The sequence below is a fragment of the Pelodiscus sinensis genome, chromosome 1 (genome assembly GCF_049634645.1).
Source record: "Pelodiscus sinensis isolate JC-2024 chromosome 1, ASM4963464v1, whole genome shotgun sequence".
NCBI classification, from domain to species: Eukaryota; Metazoa; Chordata; order Testudines; family Trionychidae; genus Pelodiscus; species Pelodiscus sinensis.
Genome location: NC_134711.1, coordinates 105,763,176 through 105,790,000, shown reverse-complemented (window position 1 = coordinate 105,790,000; position 26,825 = coordinate 105,763,176). Strand labels below are relative to the sequence as shown.

At 42.0% G+C, this 26,825-nt stretch overlaps 1 protein-coding gene across 9 annotated transcripts in view; it reads left to right on the top strand.

The window, feature by feature from the left end:
* The window catches only part of BICD1 (BICD cargo adaptor 1), a 228,458-nt gene that overhangs the window by 153,251 nt on the left and 48,382 nt on the right, over positions 1 to 26,825 (top strand). For 8 of the 9 annotated variants that reach the window (XM_075940436.1, XM_075940444.1, XM_075940399.1 and 5 more), the window contains exons 3-5: positions 10,355 to 10,507; positions 11,951 to 12,388; positions 21,760 to 22,854. In XM_075940436.1, the coding sequence (XP_075796551.1) occupies positions 10,355 to 10,507; positions 11,951 to 12,388; positions 21,760 to 22,854 (1,686 nt within the window). Of the gene's footprint in view, positions 1 to 10,354; positions 10,508 to 11,950; positions 12,389 to 13,931; positions 15,761 to 21,759; positions 22,855 to 26,825 lie in introns of those variants that run through there. The other variant, XM_075940421.1, reaches the window with a different exon arrangement.

Below are 26,825 nucleotides of genomic sequence, written 5' to 3'. Positions count from 1 at the left end.
ATTTGTTCCACACCAAAGGGGTGTAAATCCTAATGTGCACTAGGTTCTGGTGCTCTGCCTAGCTCATGTGGACCCTGCTGGCGTTCACTAAAATTTCCCACATTAACATAGTCACATTTCAAATAGTACTAGTGTAATGTGTATTAGTGAACTTTGGCTAACTGCCAGCAGGAAATACATGAGTGTTGCATAAATTGCAAGGTTTCGTCCCCTTGGAGGCTAGTCTGATTTACCCCAAGAAGAGAGTCACACTTTCAGGCTGGGTCCAACTCAAGTTTATTGGTTGCAACCAAGGTACGGCTAAGGAACTCAATGTTCAAATCAGAGCCGACCCCCAACATCTCATATGCAGGGGTTCTTATAGGGTTAACATCCTTCCTGGTTTAGGTGCCTTAACATGATAGGTTACTTCATTTTTGACGTTTAGCATTCCTATAGGTCAGGTTAATTTTCCAAATGAGGTTAAATACAGTGCCTACTTGCTGACTTTGCAGTTACAGCTGTGTTATATTCATTCACTTTTGCTGAACAATGGGCAAGCCATACTTCCCTTTTCCCTTTCCTGCTTGAGCCGGTCACAAGTTTAAAGGATGTGGAATCTATCCATATCTCTACTTAACAGAAGACTGGTTTCACTTCCCCTCGTCTCCTTATTATAAGTTATTACCTGTGACAGGCCTTGACCTTTGTCATGTCTTACTCCTATACAAATAGCAAATATATCTAAGCATTAGCAATGTATGTATATTGTACGTGCCCCTCATAGGGGAATCAATGGCTCCGGGGGATTTGACTTCCCTTTTACACATCATGAGCCATCAGCAAGACACCTACCTGACAATACTTTCTAGAATTTACACCCCTCTGATGAAGCCTAAAGCATTGTATAGACATGCCCAGAGTTTGTGAGATTTTCTGTATTACAATGATTTGATTTTCAGTTTCTCTGGGTATTGCTACTCATTATAGAAGACGAGGCTTATCAAATAGTGTGCATAATACCATTTAAATAATTCATTTGAAATGAAAAACACATATGAGAAGTAGCTTCACTGAAGTAAAAAGCCAGCATCAGTTGGAGGAGTGTAAGTCTAGTAATTAGTTAAAGGGGAATAGCATGTTTTCTTCTAGGCCACTGATTTTTCAATCCAGGTATTTTACAGAATACTGTGAAACCTGCTAGTAACCCCACAAAAGGATTGATTTATAACAAGTGATTGTGATTTTGCATGCTGTTAGGATAGATGACTGTAGTTATCAGGTGTCCATTTGCATAAGTTTCAGTCTTGGGGCTTGTGTTAATCATGCTATGATTTTATGGCCTCCTACTGGCTTTTAGTGTTGCTAACATTTAAGATAGAGTGTGCACCCTGTGAATTTTTCTAGCAAAACAGAAGGCAGAGCAGTGCTTGCTTGAAGGTGATGACAAATGGAGCTCTAATTGGTATTTACCAGATGAAAGATTCACTCAGTGGATAGCACATACCCCTTCAACTGTGGACAGAGGCTAGATGTAAACTCCTTTCCTGTGTAAAATGGTGACTATTACAGACTGTCATGCTCATCTCTCAACCATAAAGCATTTAGGGTTGAGCTAGTACAGGACTCTCAGGATCTGACTGGTGCTGAACCAGAGAATTTGCCAGACTATGGGAGGTCAATGTTGTCTAGCAGCATAGCATAACCAGCACTTCCCACTGCTTACTCGACTCTCAGAAGACATTTAGGGGTAAATTAGATTAATTACAAGTGTTCTGTTACTGAGAACCAGGACTGGGGGCTGTAAACAAACCTTATGGGACCACGGGAAACTTGGCCACGCACATAAGTGGATATCTGGCTAACTAAAATCGTGCTGGACCATGGATATTGCTAGGCCAGAGAGTGCCAGACTGTATAGATTCAACTTGTAATAAGATTAAGTTACATTGAATCCTGGGAAGGGGAAATCAACTGCCATGGGGAATGGAGAGCTTATAACGATACTGACTCTGCTGCATCTGATACATGGGAAAATGGATCAGCAATCCAGCCTTCTTATGGATGACGATAACTCTTTTTTCTTCCATCTTCAAGGAAAAACTCTAGGGCTGTGTCTAGACTGGCAAGTTTTTCTGCAAAGGAAAAACTTGCCAGCTGTCTACACTGGCCACTTGAATTTCCACAAGAACACTGACTTCCTACTGTGTGAAATCAGTGCTTCTTGCGGAAATACTATGCTGCTCCCGTTTGGGCAAAAGTCCTTTTGTGCAAAGCTTTTGCGCAAAAGGGCCAGTGTAGACAACTCAGATTTGTTTTGCGCAAAAAAGCCCCAATCGCGAAAATGGCAATCGGAAAAGCGCGTCTAGATTAGCACGGATGCTCTTTTCCACAAATGCTTTTAATGGAAAACTTTTCCGTTAAAAGCATTTGCGGAAAATCATGCCAGTCTAGACGTAGCCTGGGATGTAGCATTGTCATGCAAAAACAAACCATAAACGAATGCATTTTTTAAAATTTTAATTTTCTGTGACAAGTGTAAAAATGATCAGTCTCACTCTTAGTCTGTTTAGGTTCTTGTACCATGCCCAGATGTAGGATGTAAAGGCCAGGATTTTATCCTTAGAGGATGACGAAAATGGTGTAATAATTTCTCAACCACAAAATAAATACAGAAATAAAAATAATTGTGTTCAGATTGAGGTCAGTTTGTTGCTCTAGTGAATATGTGGTTAATATGCAACTCTTTCAGTTAGTATTACTTTTCTTTTGTGTGCAGTCAGTCTCTTTTTGGACCCAGTAGAGGAAATTTGGCACAAAACACCTGATGGATGGCTGGGTTTGTTTGTTTTACAAAAGAGCAAATGGCTGATGTCACTTTCAAACTACAGGTTCAATCCCATTGGTATCTCCAAAATACACATATTTTATTTCATCTGATAGATTATAGTAAATTTGGCACCTACATTTAACATTTACAATGACAGGCATTACCAGATTCAAGAGAGCAGATATTTAATCATAAATTATCTGGACTAATCAATTTCAAAACATTCCACTTGTTAGTTCAAACATCATCTTCAAATGTTGTTTTCTATTGCATACATACAACAACATATTATTAAAACTAAAGTACTTGGATTTTTAATTATTCATGTTTCTGAATTATTAAATTAATGTTATAAATTCACATACAGTGTAAATGGCCGTGGCTGTGCTTCCCACCAGTTGAGACTTAAACTCTGATTGAGTGTAGACTAGCTTCAGTGTGCACATATCTGATTGTTTTCCAATTTACAAAGCTAATATGCATTCACCCTAGAAGAAAATAGGCTTTATATTGTGTTGTTAGCTGCTGGCATGACTTCTGCTTGACTTGGAATCCCTCACTTGAATTTTACATGGGAAAAAAATTGCTCATGAACCTGTGTCTGATACCATGCTTACAAGTCTGTTGTGTTCTTTAATTGTATAGGTCTCTCTCCTCTCTCTCTCTCTCTCTCTCTCTTTTTTTTTGGGGGGGGGGGGAGGAGGCACAGATGCATTAAAATCATTGCACCAAATTCCTATGATGACTAGGAATGGAAAAAACCTCTAGGCTTTACTGTACCTTACTCCTGTACCTTTAGCTCCACCTCTTGGGTTAACTTAGTGTTTACAGATACAGTAGTTCTTAAAGAAATCTGCTCTGGAGATGATGGAAATGTCTTGGTTAAATCAAACATTTCTGGGTCAGCTGCCACCCTTTGGAACTTTAATATTCAGTACATGATTAAAAGTGAAGCTTCATTATGAATTATGTTACTGATCATAGACTCATTTGGATTAGAATTGAACCCTGGTGGCTCATCTGGAAAATTGCCCTGCTGACTGACTCATTTTACGTCACACACAAATCTGTTGGTGCATTTCAAACATATTTTAGAGAGGTTTGATGTGATGATCAAATGTGAAACTTGCATCATGCACCCACCATAGCTTATGACAAGTAGACTTTTGTATACTCCATTAAGAATATGAATGGTTAAACAGTAAGCATTATCCTTGCCGGGTGATGCTTACTGTTTATGGTGGCTGGGGCTGGAGCAGCCCCTGCCTGTGGCAGGCCGGCCTGTCTGGAGCAGCATGCCATGGAGCACTCCAACCTGGCCATGGAGGGCGAGGAGCCCACCCCTACCATGCGAGCCTGCTTAATTGGTTAACCGGTTAAACATAACATTTAACCAGTTAATTGATTAAATGGAATTTACATCCTTAAACTTGATAAGGATTTATTGTTCAGTCAAAATATTAAAAACAATAATAATAATAAACACAGTTGTTAATGGACATATTCCCTATGGGTATGTCTACATTTGCCCCCTAGTTCGGAGTAAGGAGGCAAATGAAGCATACCGAAGTTGCTAATAAAGTACGAGATTTAAATATCCCGTGCTTGATTAGCATATTCGTGGCTGGTTGTCATTTTAAAATGCCGTTAACCTGAATTAATTCGCCGCATGTAGATGCAGTAATCTGATCCAAAACCCTTCTCTCGAATTAACTGTTATTCCTCATTGCATGTTAATTCAAGGGAAAGGTTTTGGATCGGACTACCGTGTCTACACGCGGTAAGTTAATTCGGGCTACCAGCATTTTGAAATGGCGACCAGCCGCGAATATGCTAATCAAGCGCGGGACAGTTAAATCCCACACTTCATTAGCAACTTTGGTATGCTTCATTTGCCTCACAAGTCCGAACTAGGGGGCAAGTATAGACATACCCTATGTCTTTAATCAGAACGTTTGGTGGAAGCACATATTATACTTGTGACAAGGACCAAATACAAACTGAGCCAGTTATTTTGGAAAGATGAAAGAAATATCATAATAATGAAAGTAGTATAACATTTTCCATTTTAATGAAAGACATCTTCTGATATTTGTGCATACTAGATACAAATCTAAATAAAATCCCACAGATTGCTTTTAGTTTAGCTTGGACAAAACATGCTGTACGAGTAAGACGAGCAATTTCTGTGCATATTGAAAATGAACCTGTACTTTGCAACTGGATCTTTGCCAGCATAATGAAGGCATTTGCAAGTGTGAAGGGAAAGCCTGGAGTATAGAGTGCAATGTTATGCCATTTTCAGTGACATGGTTAGTGATTTGTTACTGAAATGTGTCATCTTTCAAAATAACATGCTGAGTTGATGTTGATAAGTTGACAGGATAATAGGCTTGCTTCCACCTGGTGATTTGGATATACACTGAAGGTAATACCAAAGCCAGCAGGGATAATTTTTGACAGAGTCTTTAGTTGTTGCTTTTTGTTTTAACAAGAGCACAGAGCATATGTAATATGAAAGAGTTTGTTCTGTAGTAACACTTTCTATATAGATAAAAGAAGGGAGAAAAGAGAAGTATTTATAAACAGAGCCCTGCCAAATTCATGGTCCATTTTGGTGACCGGATTTTTAAAAACCACAAATTTCATGATTTCTGCTATTTAAAGATGTTGGAATTGTAGCGGTCCTAAGCCAAAAAGGCGTTGTGATGGGATCACAAGGTTATTGGAGGGGTGTTGGCACTGCTACCCTTACTTCTGTGCTGCTGCCTTCAGAGCTGAGGAGTTAGAGAGCAGTTGCTGCTGACTGCTAGAAAGCAGTTGCCAGCAGCAACACAGACATAGGGATGGCATGGTATAATATTGCTGCCATTACTTTAGCACATCCTTCAGAGCTGGACAGCAGTCAACAGCTGCCACTCTCTAGCCGCCCAGCTCTGAAGGCAGATCAGAACTAAGGGTGGCGATACTGTGACACCCCTAAAATAAGATTCCAACCCCCTGCACCCCCCTTTTAGGTCAGGACCCCCAACTTGAGAAATGTTGGTGGTCTCCCCTGAAATCTGCACAGTATAGCGTAAAAACAAACAAAAGACCAGATTACATATGAGTACACCAGAGTTCAAGGTCTGAGATGTATTTTTTATGGCGATGAATTTGGTAGAGCCCTAAGTACAACTTCTTCTGTTTATACTTCCAGGAATGTGCAGGACAAGCAGATACATACGATGAAAGACAAAGCGTTCTCTTATTTTTTTTAACATAATAAATTTAAGAAAGATGGGGTAGAGCAGCTGGGGCGCTGCCGGGTTGGTCCCGCAGCGCCGCTCCTCGGTGCTACTGTAACAACCCGGCAGCACCCCAGCTGCTCTGCCCCAGGCATCCTGATTCAGCTGCTGCTGGTCAGTTTCAGCAGCAGCTGACTTGGGGACGCCTGGGTTTCTTAAGTTGAATCTGTATGTAAGTCGGAATTGGTGTCCAGATTCAGCCGCTGTTGAAACTGATCAGTTTCAGCAGCGGCTGACGCCAGTTCCGACTTACATACAGATTCAACTTAAGAACAAACCTACAGTCCCTATCTTGTACGTAACCCGGGGACTGCCTGTACATCTCTAAACTGGAACTCTCAGGTCCAGCAACATCCAAGGTCCAGCAGGAGGACTGGCAGCAAGACAGGGTGTGCCGCACTGGAGCCCATGACAGAGGGGTCTGGCAGTGCAGCAGAGAGATCTGGCTCCAGCAGCCACAGGTCTGCAGCGCTGCAGGGCGCTCCTGCTCTGGGGAGCCCCTGGCAGCAGGGGGGCTGATGGTGGAGTCTAGCTACAGCAGGGGTAGGGCCAGAGCCTGAGCTTGGGGGCAGTGTGGCCAGGTACAGGCCAGAAGCAGCCAGCAGTTGAGAGGGGCAGAGGGTAGGGTTGCCAGGAGTCCAGTTTTCTACCAGACAGACCGGTATTTGCACCGTCTGTCTGGTAGAAAAAATTAGAAAATACCGGATATATGTAATGTCATGTATTATCTGAATTTCCGTCTGGGCGCCGGACGGAAGCCTGACGGGGGCGGGGGAGCGACTGGGGGACGGGGCTGCGATTGGCGCTGGGAGCCCTGTGGTCCCGTGCAAAAGCCGAGCGGAGCAGGGCGGGGGCTGGGACTCCCAGCCACTGCCCCTGCTCGGCTTCTGCACACAACCAGAGGCTCCCAGCACCAATCGCTGCCCCGCCTCCCAGCTGGGAGCCTCTGGTTGTGAGAGTTTTATACAGTTTCTCTAAGTATGCAAGACAGCCTAAAAACAAGCAGTTACTGCACCCAATACAGTGACAAAGTATCCATAAACATGTGATCAGTAGGCTTACAGTTAGGCAAGAAATAGAGGGAACTGTCTATTCTGGTGGCCTCCAGCATGATCAGGTAGGGTAGGACAAAGAATCTTCAAATTCTTAATTTTGTTTAATATCCTTTAACAGCCAGATAATGACTTCAGCTAAAAGCAATTGGAGGCAAGTCTCAGCAGGATAGCCGTGTTAGTCTGTAACTTTAAAAATAACAAGTAGTCCTGTGGCACCTTAAAGTCTAACAAATATATAAGATCATGAGTTTCATGGGTAAAACCCACTTTGTCAGATGAGTTAGTTCACCCTTATTTTTTGGTCTTAATCCAGAGAAGCTTTACAGCCTTCTTTCTCCCCAAGGCTTTTCCTCCCTTTCTCTTCCCCTCCTTGCTCACCAGCAGTTTTTCCTTTGTACCTCGGTTACATAGCCCTTTGTTTTTGAGATTACACTGGTATGTGGAATGCAGTTGGGAAGGCTCATGCTGGCTCTTCTCTCTTGCTTTATTTAATTCCATGTGCAGTCACCCTATCAGTCAAAGATGTCCTTTATTGTAACCTCCCTTTTGAAACCATGCATTCTCCCTACTTCATTCCTTCTGGTCTGATAACTCGCTATTTTCAAGACCTTCCTTCTACTCGTTAGTCAGGACCTTTCTTTAGAACACATGTATTTCCTTAACCACATTCAAACTAACTCGTATTCTTTAATTTTATATTTCTTCTTCTGGTGGCATAAAATGTCTTCACCCGGAAAAATAACACAATGCCATTCCCAGATATGACTCAGAGGCTCAGTCACCAGGGAAAGCTGCAGGAATACATCTTAATTCCCCCCACCCCCCCCCACCCCCCATGACTTTTCTGCCACCTGGGATGTTTAAACTGAAATCTTGCCCCAAGGTTGAGATCTTGCAGTTTCTTCACTTTTTATAATTGGGTGCCAGGAGTTTTCATTAATTTTTTTTGAATGAAAAGGCTTGGTCTAATAAGGTGCTTGTTTGTCACCCTTTGTCATCTTTGTTGAATCAACATACTTCGTGGTGGTTTATAATTTTATCTTCTGGGATTTTACACCTTAGTTAACCCAGAGGCAAAACTAAGTATCTGTGTCTTGCAAATCAATTCAGACTTGAGAATTTACTACAGCACCCTTATGTAATAGGAATTAGAATTAGGCTGTACATACAGATAGAGGCTGATTGTACTTTTGTGGAGCTCTGGACCAGAGCAGATAGGGACCCCTCCCCACCTCTTCCTCTTACAGTCCCTTCACCTCACCTCTAGCACTCCTGCCAGGGAAATAGGATTGAGGAACATGGGTTTATCCTGCCCTACTCCCCCGCTGGCACTTCTGCTGGGCAACAGGGGCTTCCCCTGCCCTTCCAGCCCTCCTGCTGGGGAGCAGGGTCAAGGCACAGGGACTTCTCCATCCCTCCTAGCGCTCCTGACACAGAGCAGGGATGGGAAGTGCCCTAATTGCCTGGGGCATATGGATACAGGCCCGCCTGGCCCAGTGGCTAATCTGCCACTGCATACGGAACCAGACACACACAGGTCAGGGAAGGCAGGCTCTGTAGTTCCTGATTCTTAGAGAAATGCTCCACTTTTCAGAAAAAGATACTGCCTCTGATGGCTCTCCTTCTGTGGAGAAGCCAGAGACATGAATTTCGGTTTGTGCTCCTCCTAGCATCACAGCAAGGCAGAGCCTGAGCCATCATTATAAACATACCTGTTCCTCTTACTATAGAATAATCATTCATGCCTCCTGGGTACCACTGCTGCCACAGTGCTCGTCATTCCTGCAGGAGGGGAGAAGATATAACTGATGACCCCTACTGCCATGGACCAGGAATAAAGGGCTGACATACAGAGCAGCGATGGGCACTCTTACCCCAACAGGCCATATCTGCTGCTGATTCCACTTGCACCTACTCCATTCTAAATGGGGTTGGAGAATTGGATTTTTTTAATAATTTCAAAAGATAATATTGATGTTTATTTTTACACATTTTATTTATTTTTATCAAATTAAATGTTCACTGCTGCAGGAAGTTATGGATGCCAGACTATAATTATTTCATGAGAGTAAATAATTGAAATTCTAAAAGTTCAAGGTTTGTAACTGCTAAAATACAAGCTGTCAACATCCTATGTCAAAATTTTACCCTTAAACCAAACTTTAAGGAGTTGTCAAGCAGCGCATTTGTTCCTTTGCCTATCAGTAAATTTTGATGATTATTGATGGAAATAATTCTCGTTGCTTTGTGTATGCTGAAATCAATGTTGGTCGACCTTTACCAATACAAATCTAGCATTTCAAGCCTAATTGTAAATCAGAAGTAACTTCATAACAGACAGTGGTGTTACACAAATGTACTATTCAAGTCAGGTCTCTGATATCTGATGATTTAGAGAGCCTAAAGGTCACTTCCACATCTGACTCTCCTACAAAGAATAACCTTAGGAAACCCAAGCTCTAGATTCCAAAAAGTTAGGCAAGCCTAGAATTAAGTGCAGTCGAATAACTTTTTGGTGGCAGTTTTTGAAACATACACAAGAATGTTGTCTAGGATACTGGTAGGATTATTATTGAAGTGACTTATACATACAGCAGACCCTGAAACAATGGATCATGCTTTCTGGTAACCTCGGTCCCTAAGAAGCTGCCTCACGTTATCCTGAAATACTTCAACTTTATTAGAAGACCACATCTTCTAATAACTGAGTTTTCCATTGTTTGAGTCACTTTAGGTTTCACTAAATTGTACAGCACAAAAATAATTGTACTGGGTTTCAAAATATGCAGTTGGTTCTCATATTACTTCATCTTAGTTAACAGTTATCTTTGCAAGACCGACACCATTATTCATTTTTCTACTGCGTGAATTTAGATTATTGTCTTTAGAGACAAACAAGAGCTACCTGCATTTTGATTTAAACCTTTCAACCAGGCTTTTAGCAAATAAAAATAATGAGATGAAAAACAATGAAGGGTTTTTTAATTTAAATAGAAAATTAATCTTGGAACTATACATGCTCACTTATATGCATCCAGTTGTAAAACACATATGAGAAACTGGTCTGACAACACATAAATTGCAGTATTGCCATTGTGACATGTAACGTTAATTTGTTGTCCTTGTATGCTGGGGCCATGTTTACCATTCATGTTGCTGGGAATGAAATAGTAATATGTTGTGTTTTTTCCCCTTTTCTTCAGAATAACGAAATGGCAGAGCTACAGAGAATACGGATGAAAGACGAAATTCGAGAATACAAGTTCCGAGAGGCAAGACTTCTTCAGGATTACACAGAGCTTGAAGAAGAAAATATCACTTTGCAAAAACTGGTGTCCACACTGAAACAAAACCAAGTAAGCACAGATGAGATTTTAGATGCTACACTAAAAAAAAAAATACACCAATTGACTTACAATTGATTTGACCTACTTTAAATTAATCTGGTATAAGATTCTTCATATCTTGTTGGTTATAGTGAAATAAAACTCTTGGCAAACGATCACACAGGAAATCTTAGTGAAGTGCTGAATGCACCCTGAGATTCCATGACAAGTTAAAATCCCATTGCAGCCACCTGTAAACAGGGTTGCTCTCCACTTGATACAATGTGCACACCTGCCATTGATGTCGAAGGGATAGGCATAGTCTGACTCACTTATGTATGTATAACATTTAGAAATGCTACTCTGAAAAATGTACATTTTTCTGCTGAAGACGTAATCAAGAAAATTACTGTCTTGGTGTTTGAACAAAATTTGTTCTTCTGTCAAAAGTGCCATTTTTGTCATGATAAATCAATAGATATGCAATTTGGGTGATTAAACTGGCAATATTTTTCTTCTTTGAAACACATCCCATGCTAGGACTGGGTAACAATTTGTAAGGCAATGGCTTAGTTTGCAACAGATTGTAATTGCTTCCTGCCCCCATAACATGTAATTGCTTTTTAAATCCTAACATGCTCAACGGGATAATTAGGGCTTTTATCAAGTATTCAAGAGTGCCAGAGTTTCTATTGGGAGTTTGTTAACAAAGCTATCTTGTTGCTATCAGGATATGCAGTGCTATTTCATCTAACGATTGCTAATATTTTACCTATCCTGACATGTTGAGGATTGAAGCTCTTAGAACAACAAAGTAGCACAACAGGAGACGTGGAGATGATAAAAACAGATTAATAGCCTCCCTTCCTTGTATTGGGACACCATCACTTAAAAATTTCCAGCAGATTGTTTTTATCAGAGAGGTATTATCCAAGCCATTATATTTCCTCTTTGACGCACAGGTGAAATTCTCACTAGTTTCATGGGAATTACATGCACGGATCTTGGGGATACTCAAGCTCGGAAAGGACTGTCATAGTTCCCACCTGAAGAGAATCTATTCACAAATATTTGTATTTGTTACAACACTTCACTTTTAATGATCCTGAATACCGTAAAGAGGAGAAAATATCTGAATATTTTGACTGACTTAAAAATAGCAATATTTTTGTATCAAATTTTCTCTGTGTCTGGACTCAAAACTCAGAAAATAGTTTTGATCTACAAGATGAAATTCCATAAGAGATTAGTCCTGCATATACTTACATTTATGAAATCATGTATTATGTACTCCTTGATGTTTTATTATCAGATTTTTTTGGCATTTGGAAGAAGAATCCATGAAAAATGATCAGTTTCACAATTATAGGATTTAAAAAATACCTCTCTGATTACTCAATCAGGCTAATAAATGGCAGGTTTTTAAGCCCCAAGTTTTAGTGTTATGAATGTTCTTTGTCTTGTCTAATTCAGGTTGAATATGAAGGTTTAAAGCACGAAATTAAACGATTTGAGGAGGAGACAGTATTGCTTAATAGCCAGCTAGAAGATGCCATTCGATTGAAGGAGATTGCTGAACATCAGCTGGAGGAAGTCCTGGAGACATTAAAAAATGAAAGGGAGCAAAAGAACAATCTGAGGAAGGAACTCTCCCAATATATCAACCTCAATGATAGTATGTACAGTAACCACATTAATATATCGGTAGATGGCCTAAAGTTTGCTGAGGATGGGAGCGAACCGAATAATGATGACAAAATGAATGGGCATCTTCATGGGCCTCTTGTGAAACTGAATGGAGATTACCGGACTCCCACCGTTAGGAAAGGTGAATCTCTGCACCCCGTCTCTGATCTCTTCAGTGAGCTCAACATATCAGAAATGCAGAAGTTGAAACAGCAACTTGTGCAGGTAAGAGCTCAGCTTTTTCACCTCATTACACCAGTCTGCAACGCTAACGACTGATTAACTTGTTCATGTTCATATTCCCCATGATGTATTTTCTCTGAACTTTGCTTGCTCCCTAGGACAATGTTTCTTAAACTGTGTTCGATGGCACACCAGTGTGCTGCAAGGCAGTCAGAGGTGTGCCATGAAGAACAATGGAATTCAAAATGGCCACCCTTAAAGGGACAGGTGAACTTTTTTTTTCCTCAATAACTTTCCTCTGACCCTTTTTTTCCCCCCTCAATAACTTCCCCCCCCCCCAACCCTTTTTCTCCCTTATCTTTTTTTTCCGCTCAACAAAAAATCCTTGGTGTTCCCCATAAAAAAAAAATTGTTTAGTGTTCTTTGGTCTTCAAAAGTTTAAGAAACACTGCCCTAGGAGTTTTCTAATTTCCAGATTTCGGGGGGGGGGGGGAAGTTCAGTTGAGAAAATGGGGTATGTTGTGAAATAATAAAAAACTAGAGGATGAGAGGAGAAAGGGATGTGGCAGACCCACCCAAACTGGTGGTAAATTCTACGGTTAGATTTTACTAAGCAAGCCAGTCACAAATGTGTGTCCCTGGATCACTGTATTAGTTTTACCAAGAAGTCACATACAGCCCCATCAGCAGTCCAGCCCAGAGAAACTGCACTTTATGATGTCAGGTGATTAAAATCAAAACGGCCAAACAATAGGTTCTTCCAGTCCCAAAAGAACAGTCACTTACCCCAGATCATTGTATACTTCAGGATCTCACCAAAAACAGAACCGGAATCCAATCTTTAGTAGGGATGTGAAGAAGAAGCCGCCTCCCCATAGCAGCCAGCTCCTGCTGAGCCCCACCCTGCCCCTCCTCCCACACACAGGGCTGTTCCACACCCCCAGCTTGGGGGGAGAGAGGGAGTGGAGTGGGATCCTGCTTACTCTATTAACCAGGATTTAACATCCCTAATCCTTGGTAAACTCAACTAAAAATGTGTTAATTCAGAAAAAGTAGTAAGAGTTATTAAAAGGTCTAAGCTGATAAGAAACATTAGTTTCAGTTCAGAATCTGAGTCCAGCCGAGGTATTATGACTATTAATTCTCCATAAGTCTCTTACCGCTATATCAATTGTGTAGCTGAAATCAAAATAGTTTATTTCAGCTTTTTGGCACTGTCTACACAGCAGGAAGTCAAAGGAAGGACACTCTCCCTTCAACTTCCCTTACTCCTTGGGAAATGAGGGTTACAGGAGTCAGAGTAAGAAGTCCTGCAGCTCGCCATTATTTTGAAATAATGGCTTACAGCGTAGACACACATTTTGTTATTTCAGAATAACGTCAGTTATTCCGAAATAACACCTCTATGTAGATGTGCCCTTAGGGTCCTCCCACAAGTGTCTCAGGGTTATCCCAAAGTAGATTTGAGGAGCTCCGTCTTGAATTTAGAATAAGCCCCCTGATGGCATCTGGAAAGATCAGTGTTGTTGGATGAGTCCCATAAATCCATATTTATAGCAGTCTGACCTAAACAACCATTTGACAGGTGTCTTCCTAGAAGGACAGTCTCAGCATCGATTCTGACGAAGAACAGATACTCCTAATGGCCTCACTATGAAAACTGAACGCTTCAGCCCTAAGGTTTTGGTGTTGAATATTCAGTGTGATAGCCACCAAATCTTTATTTTTACATTTAAATGCTAAATACATGCTCTTGATCTAATCACAATTTATGAAAGCTGCTCTGTAACAGTTGCATACATAATGTAAAGGCAAATGCAAAATATGAAAAGTTAGTTTGGTTACACTGGTACCTTCTTAAGAGGATGTAAGTAAACATAGACAAGTGCAATTTAGTATCTACTCTTGATTCTTACCAACACAAGTGACCTGCTTGTATTTGGAAGCCCCATTAACATTCCTTCAGTATTAACATGCAGCAAATTAGCCTGATTACCTGACAGTTCCTCTTTCCTTTAAGATCACACTCAGGTGAATTGGCCTGTTAATTTTATCCAGAGCTGGTTTACCAGTCTCAAAGAAAAAATACAGGATGATCAGAGGACCCATTTTAAAGGAACAGTCCCGTATTTAACCCCTCCTGTAGATGTGGCAACTTTTTCTTAAGAAAACAGGCAAATTACCCTGTATTTCTCTCCTCTCTCTGTCCCACTCCACCCTTATCAGTAATGGTGGGCCCTGTGAGCCAGATCCCTGCTCAAGAGCAGCCTTCCCACCAGTGATGAATGGGAAGGTCCAGCGGTCAACGCTGGGGGGAATTGTGCAAGACTGGTGGCTGCGTGTGGGGTTGGGTGCTCCCCCTGCTAGTCCATCAGCACAGTCCCCACTGTGTGCCAGTTCTCCACCAGCAGGACCTTGCCCTATCCCGTTTCCAGCCTGCATTGGCTGTGCACTGCGAGCTTCTGTGCCAGTTACATGACATGGCCTGCAGCCAGTTACATGACATGATGCCTCTGCTGCTCACCCATCACCCTTTACGTGCTCCCCCTCTCGCTGCCCTCTCCCTGCTTTGCATCTTTGCCTCCCTAGCCCAACTGCTCCTCCATATCCCCACCGGCGGGACTCATCCAGCTCCCAGTGCTCTACAGCAAACTAGTCCCTGGTCACAGTGTTCAGCCTGTGCAAGACTTTGGCACATGAAGGCCTCAGCACCTCCTTGCCAGTGCCGGGAGCCAGAGGATTTTGGGCTTTCCTGCATCCAGCCGAGCATCCAACCCAGAGAGTGCCAGGCAGGTCAGCTGGTTTCCCACCCACCCACTCCCATGTGAGAGAGGTGTACAGGAGTGTGTATGTGTCACCCTTCCCGTGTGTGTGGATAGGAGGGAAAAATGGGTGCATGTGTGTTACTTCTCCCTGTGTGAACCCTAAAGCCTTAGAGATAAGAAGGTAAGTGAAAATAATCCAACTACACAGTATTTCTTTTTAGCAGAGGCTCGGTCAACCTGATGCTAATTTGAATGTTTGTACTGCATAGCTCTGATTGGTTACTGTTGAACTCACTTGAATATAAGTAATTTTACTGGTTGTCCCCTATTCAGCGCAGGGCAGTGGTTCTCTAACTTTCTGGCCCATGGACCATCTGAATTAGTGTAAGTCTTTCCATGGACCCCCAGTTGCTAATGGACACTCACCGTTAATTACATAATTATATCCAAGCCATTTTGCTAGTGCTACAGCTAGGGAGACCAGTTTAATTTAAATTATTATACAGATTAAATGTTTTAACTTTCTCATGTTAGTTTATCTTCATTTTAAATAAAGTAAAATATTATGTCCAACACAAAAGGTTTCAGTGTTTCCTTTTATTTATGGCAGAGGTGGGGAATCTGTTTTGGATCAGAGGCCACTGACCCTCTGAAAAATCAGTTGGGGACCACACATGTGAGAAGCAAAAAACTCTTCCAAAAAGACCCAACCCTCACTGATATGGCCCCCAACACAGCGCTTGCCTGGGGTGGTAGAGCAAGCAGCCAGGTCCCAGCCGCCAGCGTGGCTATTAGAGTGATGCCATTTTTGGCATCCTTCCTGTGCACCACCTGTAAGGTGGCCACAGACCACACTTTAAGAATCACTGGCATAGGGAAATGCGGTCACCCAAAGCAAATATAACCTCTTTTTTAAAAGGGGAACTGTAACAGGACATCACTCACCTCATGCGAGTGGCCCCCGTTGGCCGAGTACCTGTGTCTGCACTCCCTGCTGTGGCAGCCCTCCTGCAACCCAGCTCTCCAGCCCTGTCTAAGCCTTCGGAGCTCCAAGGAGGAACTGCCTCACTTTGACCCAACAGCTTCTTTTTAACAAGCTTGCTGGGCCCTGATTGGTCATGTCCTTTGTGCCACTCTAGCTTTCCCAGAGGACTTCCCTATGGTTTGCTGGGCCTGGCCCACCCCATCACAGGAACAAAGAAGAGGGAGTTGCCTTTTGGAGATTTGCAGCCTGGAGCTGGCTTGCTAAATGAGCTAACCAGAGACAGCTGGTGCAGGGAAGGTACCTCAAGCAGTTGGCTCCTTGTAAGAGAGCTGACAGTTGTTTGAGGGGGCTGCCTTTGGGAAGGTTACAGGGGATTCAGCTTTGAGCAGGACTGCTGAAAGATGAATCATAGGGCTGGTTACCCCTTAAGAACTCATTAACAAAGAACTCTGTGGAGAACCTTTTTGGTCCACCAAAGTTCTGAGTGAAGAGCCATTCCCCAGGACAGATTGTTGGGACTCTGAGTTTTACTTCTGAGTTATTTTTCTGAATAAACCCAGACCCCATTAAGGGTGGTGATGGGATGAGCAAATGTGGAGTCTCTGGAAAAGGGCCTGGAAGAGGGAGAATAAAGGGCAAGGTAGGGCAAAGGCAGAACACCACAAGAAGGCACATGGGGCAGGTATAGTTAGATTTTAGGGGAAACTTTATAACTATAAGAGTAGTTAAGCATTGGAACAGACCTCCAAGGGAGGTTGTGCAATCCCCATAGTTGCAGGTAGGACAAACACCTGCCAGAGATGCTCTAGGTTTACTTGGCCCTGCCTCAGCAGAGGGGACTGACCTTGATTAACCACTCAAGGTCCCTTTCAGCTCCACATTTCTATGGTTCTATGACACTCACTTTTTCTAGACCATTTTTGGCACTAGGATCCAGCTCCTCTTGTGGAATAAATTAGAGCCCCATTCTGATCCCATTACAATGGTTCAGTAGCACCTTACTCCCATTTACTTCAGCGAGACTACCTGTGGGCCAAGGTGCTAGTCAGTGCAAGTAAGGGTATCTGAAATAGTCCTTAGTGTATGTAGACTCTGTTCTGTTTCAGTCAACTGGAGTTTTTGCCATTTAGCTGAGGAAAGATTTGGCATTCAACTAAGAACAAAAGGGAAGAAAAGTTCCTCTTGTTGAATACTTACCCTACAAAGAGCTCTTGGGGTTGGAGACAGAACACAATGTTGCATTCCATATTAAAATCCCCTGCTGATGCACTCTGTGTATAGAATACCACTGAGGAGCATAGTATCTCTTCCTGAAAAGCTTCTTCTGAAAGAAGCTTGCAATCTAGATGTAGCCTATGGGTCACACAAATTAAATATAAGGAATTTGTCCGCAAAGTTTCTTCATGTTGAACACGGGGATTTGGCAGTGTGTCTTCACAGTGTTATATTCATGAAAGCATGTAACAAAGTTTTGTGTGAACACCTTCAACTTCCTCCGAAGAGTGTGTATTTTAGCTCTTTGAAATTTCTGTCCACCACAGCAATTTTATTTGCCCTGTTTTCAAAAGTAAGCACACCTACCAAAATATTGGTTAAGGCAGATACGATCCCTCCTGCAGCTTTGGGGCTGGATTCCCTCATGCCCCTTGGCAGGCCAGCTTTGATGGGTGCAGAGGAGACCATGTCACCACTTGTATTCCTAGAATGAAAACAAGACACAACTTCTAAACATGGTGGGTCACATGGCTCCCCCCCACCCCTCCGCCCCACAGTTCCCAGCAAAGTTCCATGCCATAATTAAAATGTTAGCGATGGTTAATGGCAAAGGTGTCTTTTCTGTTTTGGGAGAGAAGAGTTATCCACTTCCTTTTCAGAATCCTGTGATTCCCTCCACTAATTTATTGTCCATATTCCTAAGGCCCTGCACCATAGCCACCTTTCTTCTAGGTAAAGAGGATTAGACAAATCTTCCTTCAGACCTGCTAACTCTTTTTTATCAAACATGTTGTCCGGTGAACAGCCTTCAGGGCATTTTCCCTTTCTGACCTCCTCCTTCCGCTTCAGTAGCACTTCCAGTGCTTTTCCGCCCAGAGAACCAAGAAAATGAGACGTCAGGATCCATCATTGAAGTTTCCTGTTTAGTAGTTCCTCACATTTCCCACTGTCAATGTGTGAATAAATTTCTCTTGTTAACAAAGTAAGCAATGATAAATTTGGTTCCGATAGGTCAACGCAAACCACTGATGTGCACTGGGGGGAAAAAAGCCCCCAAATCTGAAATCCTTGTGAAGAAGTATGAAGCATAAAACACCACAGCTCAGTTTTTCAGTTTGTTTTAGATAGTGATAAAGTTAGTTAGTGGAACTACTAATTTAGTTGTCCCCACACCTCCTAATTAGACTGAAATATACACCCTATTTCTAGAAGGATGCTGTGGGTGGAAGTAAAAACATGGCAGAGTATAAAAAGTGAAATCCAAATGCTGTACTTAGAAACAGCAAAAAGTCATTATTATTCAGGAATTTGCTTTTGCTTTGTTTTTAAGCATGCATTAGTCACTTTAAGACTCAGTAACATATTTATGCCATCTAATGTTATACAACTAATTAGAATACATTTACATTGATTCCATAGATGTCTTTACATTTTTAATTGGAATACTAGGTGAGAAGATGGGGTCCAGACCCACTACTTCTAACACTATCCCTTTGTACCTGCAAACAGATAATCCTTTACATGAAGGCTCTCCCTTTATTTTGCCAGTCTCAACATTTTCAAGATAAACCATTTTTCCAGAGCTGATTTGTGTTCATCAGAGTTATCATAAAGATTCTCATTCATTTCCTTCACAATAGAAGATATCTGCATTGAACAGTAATGTGGTAAGAGTCAGTTGTTTTAGGAAGAGCTGGCACTTTAAGGAGGTTGTTACTCAGTCTCATCTGTGCCAGGTTCAGTCCACCTTGCTAGATGAATGGAATGGGGTGAGGAGAATGCAACTATGCACCAGGCCTTCTAGGGGACATGATGAAAGTTTCAGTTCAGTCAGGAGAGAGACTCCTGGGAGAGTCGACGTGGGAGGCCAGTGTTCCATTAAAGAATCATAGAAGATGGGGGTTGGAAGAGACTTCGGGAGGTTAACCAGTCCAGCCCCCTGCTCAAAGGAGGACCAACCCCAACTGAAGAGTGGTGGTTCAGTGAAAACTAGGCTGAGGAAGAGAGAGACTTGCAGGGTGCAAAAACAGCTAGGAAGAAAATCTCAGCAGGAATTGGACTAGGAACCCTACACCAAGAGAATTAACCAGAAGGCTGGTCAGAAGTTCTCTGCTGTAAATTGCTGGGTTTTTTTAATAAACCAGACTGTCAAAAAAAGGAGGTATAGAGCACAAACCCTCTCAGCATGAAGTCTGATTAACAAGAGGGAAAGGGGAAATTGGGGCAGGGCGGAGCTGAAAACCGAACTAAAGAAGATCCTGCTACAGCCATGGAATTTGACTGATCTCCAGTGTTGTCTTCTAGTCGTCATTGTCAAGTCCAAGTCGAATCTCAAGTCACTACAGTTCAAGTCTCAAGTCCCTAAAGTCACTTTCAAGTCGAGTCTCAAGTCTTAATTTAAAAAATGTCAAGTCACTTTTGTACTAGCCATCAATATCGGCATTTTTGGACAATTTTTTCACCAAGTTGATTTAACAAAATTAGCAAGTCTCAAGTTGAGTCTCAAGTCACAAACAGTGAACCCAAGTTGAGTCTCAAGTCGAGTCACCTAGGCAACTTAAGTCGGACTCGAGTTCAAGACGTGGGACTCGAGTCAACAACTCTGCTAACCTCTTCAGCAGCCTTAGATTACAGTGGGGACTAAATGCTAACAGAAATGCAGCTCTGTATGTCCGAAGATGTGGATGTGCTGTTTGTGACATAATACAGAAATGAGGAAAACAGTAATAATGTTTGGTCCCAATTTTTCTGCTTAAATAAAGAAAAAGACATCTTCTCCCTTCCACTTGCACACACAAGATTTACGGCCAGATTTTAAACGTGGTTTTAGAGTGGTTTCTGGTTTTCCACTTACAATTTTGGGTCTGCTATTGGCTGGAAGGAATAGACTCATAATCTTTTACCTTCCTTTGTATCACCAGTTCTGATCTGGATGGAGACACACAGGAAACATTAAACTTTGGTTTTTTTTATTTATGACCATCTGAATCTGAATGGACCAAACTACTAACAACTAACCTGGTTCCCTCGGTTTAAGAAGTTCTGTATTAATTCTCCCACCTGCTGGGGGAATAGCCATTCTCCATGGCACCGGATACTTTTTAACCGCCAGATTCTTCTATGAAAACCTAGGACAGAATTAATATAGCTCAGAGCCCGTGGCCACACAGCTCTTGCTTTTGCTTCTCCCAGGAAGGAGGTGATGTGGCCCAAACATTTCATAGCACATGTACAGATTGCTGGCTTTTGATTGATACCATCTGTGTCTACCCCCAGGTTTGTAATAGAGAGTTTGTTAGTTTCCAGGATCTGCTGCAAGGACTACTTTTTCTCTCTCGTCTTTGAGGAGATGAGTGTTGGGTCTGGTACATAGTGGTGGATTGGACATCTGGGGATTATGTGTGTGCTGTAATTTCTATTTACGTAGTTGCTTCATGACTTCATTTGAACTGGGAGAATTTTTGCATCTGTTTAATGTATTTTTTTTCAGATTGTCATGGATACCTAGAGCACCGAGAAAGTGCTTTTCATTACTGTTGGTAAAAAGCCAAATATGTAAATAATGATGGTGAAAGAAAGCCAGAGTTTTTCACTGAAAATCCTAATAAATGTATACATGTAGGAGAGAAATGTATGTGTATCATTATGATGTATTATATCAGGAAGTAAGCTGAATAATGTGTGGTGGCTGTTTAAAATTCAAAGAATATATTTTGGGGAAATCTGGTGTTTAGAGACACACCAGTCACTGCCAATTTAGGTGATTTAGCAGAAGTGCTAGGGAAGTGCGTAGCTCTTGATGAAATGAGCACTAATAATAGGAAATAATGAACACCTGTCATTATGCTATTGCAAATGGCAGCAGGCATTGACATTGTCAGATACTCTAGGAGGTGTAAATGTGTACCTACCATGTCATTTTAAAATTAATGGCTGATGTGTCTAAATCCCCTTGGAGGCTTTGAAAACCACAACTAGGTTACCTAGTTGTAGGGAAACATGCTATTGGCAATGTTTGGTGGCTAGCACACAAGCAAATGAAGACTGAGAGTTGGCCCATACAGGGCCTGCAGAGCACCATTTAAAGTAGGAGCACATGGATACCCTGCCCTGCCTGACCTTCTCTTCCCCTCCTGGCACCTACTGTTAACCTGACTCTCCTGGCTCATGACCCCTTCCACCCACTCCCTCCAAATCTGAGCAAATGGAATTGCAAGCTGGTGCAGAGGGTTGCAGTGCCACTCGCATTTGCCCCAGGAGAACCCTGTGTCATGACAGATTTGGAGCCAGGACGAATCTGAGCAAGAGGCACACATGGTCAGAGCCCCACTAGGGTTTGGCCTGGCCAAAAAGTTGGGCCGGGGCAAAAGGCATCATGGCCTAAGGGTCTAGATTTCTTAGTTTCATTTCTTTGTCAAATGTTAATGTTCTTCATTCAATCATTCTAGGTGGAGAGAGAAAAAGGTATTCTCCTAGCCAACCTCCAAGAGTCCCAAACGCAGCTAGAACACACAAAGGGAGCCCTGACTGAGCAACACGAGCGGGTCCACCGGCTCACAGAGCATGTCAATGCCATGAGGGGACTGCAGAGCAACAAGGAGCTGAAAGTAGAGCTGGACTGTGAGAAGGGCCGAGACTCCGGTGAGGAAGCGCATGACTATGAAGTGGACATCAATGGCCTGGAGATTCTTGAGTGTAAATATAAAGTGGCCGTTACAGAAGTGATCGACCTTAAAGCCGAAATAAAGGCCTTAAAGGAGAAATACAATAAATGTGTAGAAAACTACACTGAAGAAAAGGTGAAGTATGAGAGCAGGATCCAGCGGTATGATGAGCAGGTGACGAACCTGGAAAAATCAACTAAGGAAAGTTATGAAAAAATGGTTCACATGGAAAAAGAGTTGCAAAGGATGACGAGTGTCGCGAATGAAAACCATAATACCCTCAACACAGCCCAGGATGAGCTGGTAACATTTAGTGAGGAGTTGGCCCAGCTCTATCACCATGTATGTCTGTGTAATAATGAAACGCCTAATAGGGTCATGTTGGACTATTACAGGCAAAGTAGAGTCACCCGAAGTGGGAGCCTGAAGGGACCTGATGATCCCAGGGGGCTCCTGTCTCCACGGCTCGCTAGGAGAGGAACGGCATCTCCGGTAGAAGCCAGGACCCCGACTGAGCAGGTTTCGAAAGAGAACATGGAGGCTGGCAAAGAACAAAGTCCAACCAAGACACCTACGATTTCTCCTGTCATCACGGCCCCTCCTTCATCTCCTGTCTCTGACACCAGTGACATACGCAAAGAGCCAATGAATATCTACAACCTAAATGCCATAATACGGGACCAAATCAAGCACCTGCAGAAGGCTGTAGACCGGTCACTGCAACTGTCACGTCAGCGTGCGGCAGCACGTGAACTGGTGCCTATGATTGATAAGGACAAGGAGGCCTTAATGGAAGAGATACTGAAACTGAAGTCCCTGCTGAGTACAAAACGGGAGCAGATAGCAACCCTGAGGGCAGTGTTGAAAGCCAACAAACAGGTGAGTAACCATGTTGTCATTCTGTGGTGATCAGTATTTTCATAGCTGATTTATGTGCCTTTCAAATAGGGATCTTCGATAGCACATCTCCTCACCCAGGGAGCGCAGGGTAAATCTGGTCAATTAAAAAACCCACCCTTTCTCCCAGAGCTCTGGGCTATACAGTTTTGCATAACTTTTCCCTAGTGAAAGAGCCTTACGCAGCCATGCTCTAAACATCTATTTACTAGCCACACACACAAAATACACATGCCCAGCACAGCTATTATTACGCTCCCGATGTACAGACAAACTTCATCGGATGGCCAGTCAGGAGCTTTTCATCTGGGAGTCCCAGTGATGTTTCTGCACCAGGTTGTGCAGCAGGGTCAGAGTTCTAGAGGCTTGTTGCTGAACAGCAGTCTGAAGATGGTTCCCAAAGAGCATTGTTCTTCATTACATTAAAAAGATAAAACTAGCTACCTTCCTTGAATTTTACTATACCTGTTACATTATTCAGTACCCCAAATAACAAAAGTTAACCAATCACACACTGGCAGCTATGTTTTGTTCAAATCTTTGTTTACATTTTAAAGCCCAGTTATACTTTATTTATGACCTTCTTTGTTTGTGCCGATTATCAGCATACAAGGGTCAGAGCTTATCTTATCTCCTTTACCATTTGTTGGGGTCTTTCTGTATCTTCACTGAACTTTTCAGCGCCTGGATGTCTCTACTTTATAACCCTGGGTGATATAACTCTTCTTAGGGGCATTCCTGAGGTGGGGGTGCCTTAGCAGCACAGAACTTTTTCTCTTAATTTTATTGGTGAAATCCTGGAGTGTAACCCAAGGTTAATCAAGACTAATTTAGCATGGGGGTGAATTAGGTCTCAGGCCAACAATGTGCTTAACTTTAAGCCGGTGAATAATTTCACTAACTTCCTTAGTACTACTTGTCCTCAAAGTTAAGTATGTGTTCAAGTGTTTGCAGGATCAGGACCACAGGTTGTAAACTCTCCAGGGCTTTTTCACCATCTGGGTTAGTTCAGAGAACAGGATAATGGGTCTTAATCCTGATAGGACATTACATCACTATTCTAGTATAAATGATGGCAGACTGAAAATTTAAAGTCACCCATAGTTTAGGAGGTACCACATTAAAGATTCCAACAGCAACGTTTCCTTAGCTGTATTGTACATCCAGTGTATTTGGTGCCATATGGGTTTTTTTTTTACATATGTACACATTTAATTAGAGAAAGAAGACTTCTGAATAATATGTTTGTGAAATGTTAGTGTCGCGTCTCTTCCCTGAAAAAGTATCATGTGACAAAGCTCTGTGGGACTCTGTGTCAGTTTCTCGATGACTCCAGTCGAATTTGCTCAGTTTGCAGGTGAAAAGATGTCTCTTAATTGCTAACTATGTAATCTTATCCTAATACTTGAAAGCCATACAGCTTTCTTTCTGTCTCATGCCTCTCCAACAATAACCTAACTATTAATCTATTAAACTATAATCTATGTATGTGGGCCCTGTTGAATGGGGAGCATATTACTCTCTTCTTACCCTCATTCAACTCTTTAGAAACAAAATGCAGGATTTATGCAGGGCTGGATTACCCAATAGGCAGACTAAGCACGTGCTTAGGGCACCAGCAAAACAAGGGCACCAAAAAAATAATAATGAGATTTTATGGTATGTATTGTTTTTATTTTGAATTACATGGGGGGGGGGGGAACCATAATCTTTTCAGTGCTTAGGACCTCTAAAGATCATAATCCAGCCCAGGATTTATGGTTTGTGTTATTGTTTACGTAATGGCGTTACACAGTAAATTTAGGAAACATGGGTGCTATCTAGTGGCCACCAAGTAGCACTGTAACTTTATTCTTAAAAAAGAAAACCGCATCATGTTGCCAAAAGAAACAATGCAGTGTTTCACTACCATTTTTTGCTAAATTGGCATTATAACTGGTAGTTCCTTGAAAAAATGTAAACAGTACTTCCATCTCTTAACCTGTATTGTGCTTAATTCTCTTCACTGTACAGTAATTGATCTGACTGAAGGAAAACAACCAAGGAACCGACCGTATTGAACTTGAAATCTAGTGAATTTCCAAAAGATGATTTAAAAGTCGCTTCAGGTTTTAAAACCATTGCACTCTCCTCTGATGTTCCCATTCCAATCTTTGTGATTTTTACAATTGCATTTTTCCTATTATTCTTTTCTCTGTTCCTATGTGAAAGATTCACAAAAATAACTGGGGAACTGACACATGTACACTGTAATAGAAACACTACAGAATTAACAACACACTAACAAAAGTGTGTGAATTAACTAAATACTAACCAAAGTGTTTTCAGATTCACAAAGGAAAAATACTGGAAAAATATAAAAGAAAAAAATGTTTCTTAATATGTTCGTTACAGTAATGTTAAGTGATACTTGTAACACTATAAAAATGCAAATCTGTAATTTTCTTAATCTCTTAAAATTATTTTAAGTAATGAATAAAACTGACAAACAATGGCAAGCAAACAAGACACAAAGATAACATGAAAATTAGATCAGGCCTGAAACAAGAAAGAAAATGAGTAGGGTGGCGGGGGGAAGAAAGAGGCAGAATATAGACTAGGATAACTTCATAACTTCTTCCCTAGACTTTATCTTAAGTAATCATTATCATTTACACAATTGGTTGGTTGTTAAAATTTTCAGAAGAATGTGAAGAGATAAGATTCTGTGACATGGAAGAGTATAACTGCTGATTTGTACAGTCTTAATGCTTCAGGCCGATTGAATCCAATAGTTTTTAAGTTTACTGTGTCCATTCATGGCTTCCTTCTTTCTAAGGAGAATAGTTTTTTAAATCTTTTTTGAAAAAAAAATGTATTGCATTAAAGAAGTCTGACTGTTTTTTACTTGAGAGGCGCACAAGATGGGTGAGGTAATATGTTATATTGGTCCAGCATCTGTTGGTGGAAGTGGAAGGCATGGCCGGCTTTAGAAAGTGTGGGGCCCAATTTGAACAATTTGGTTGAGCAAAAAAAAAAATGTCACACAAAAAATCCCCAGCCACCTCCCTCGCCAAACCCTGGAGGTAGCTAACACCCTCTCCTCCCCCGTGGCACAGGAAAACCCTGCGCTCAACTCACACCTCCTGCGGCGCAGACAGCCTCTGCATTCTTCCTCCTGGGCATTACTCTTCAGGAGTAAGCAGGAGTTACCTGCCTTCCCCTCGCCCTGCTGCCACTGCCTTCTGCCTCTATATCAGAGGCAGCAGAGCAGAGGGCAGGGGGTGAGGGCTCCTTGGGAGCTGGTGCTAGCAGGAAGCCAGCTTAAAATTTAAGAAGGTACACGTTTACCAAAACAAAAAACAAAAAAAGCCCCACAATGCGTTTTAACATCCTTAATGTGAAGTGGGCAATTGGCATCTCTGTAGTGGTAGAAGAATGGAGGGTCAGCAGGCAGCAGAGGTGTTACAAATTGTTTTAATGAACCATAAAACAACTTCGTCTGTGAAGTCCATTGGTTTTAGTGTCCAGCAGTTATGAATTCAGGATTCCCGGCTTGTTTTTTGAAGTTGTAGTGTAGGTTGTCTTTGAGGACAAAGATTGAAAGATCAGACATGAAGTAATTAATTTGTGTTTGCCCATGGGGCGATATGAAATTTTTGTCTTTTATAATTTTTCTGTGTGAATTCTTTTGAGAGCATAGTCATTGTTTGGTTTCACCCACCTAATTATTGTGTTAGAAGTGGTACTGTACCTTTAATGATAGGTATGTGTAGGACCCATGGTCTTCAAAGGAATGTTGTGGGGATAGTCATCATCATAAGAGTGGAGATATGTCTGCAAGTTTTGAATCTATTTCTGTGACAGGGCCTGGTGCCACTTTGAGGTGATGTGTCCCCTGGTTTGTAGTAAGCTTGCTTCTGCTGATGAACTTGATCAGGATGTGGGGTTGTTTAATGGCCAGAAGACGGGGG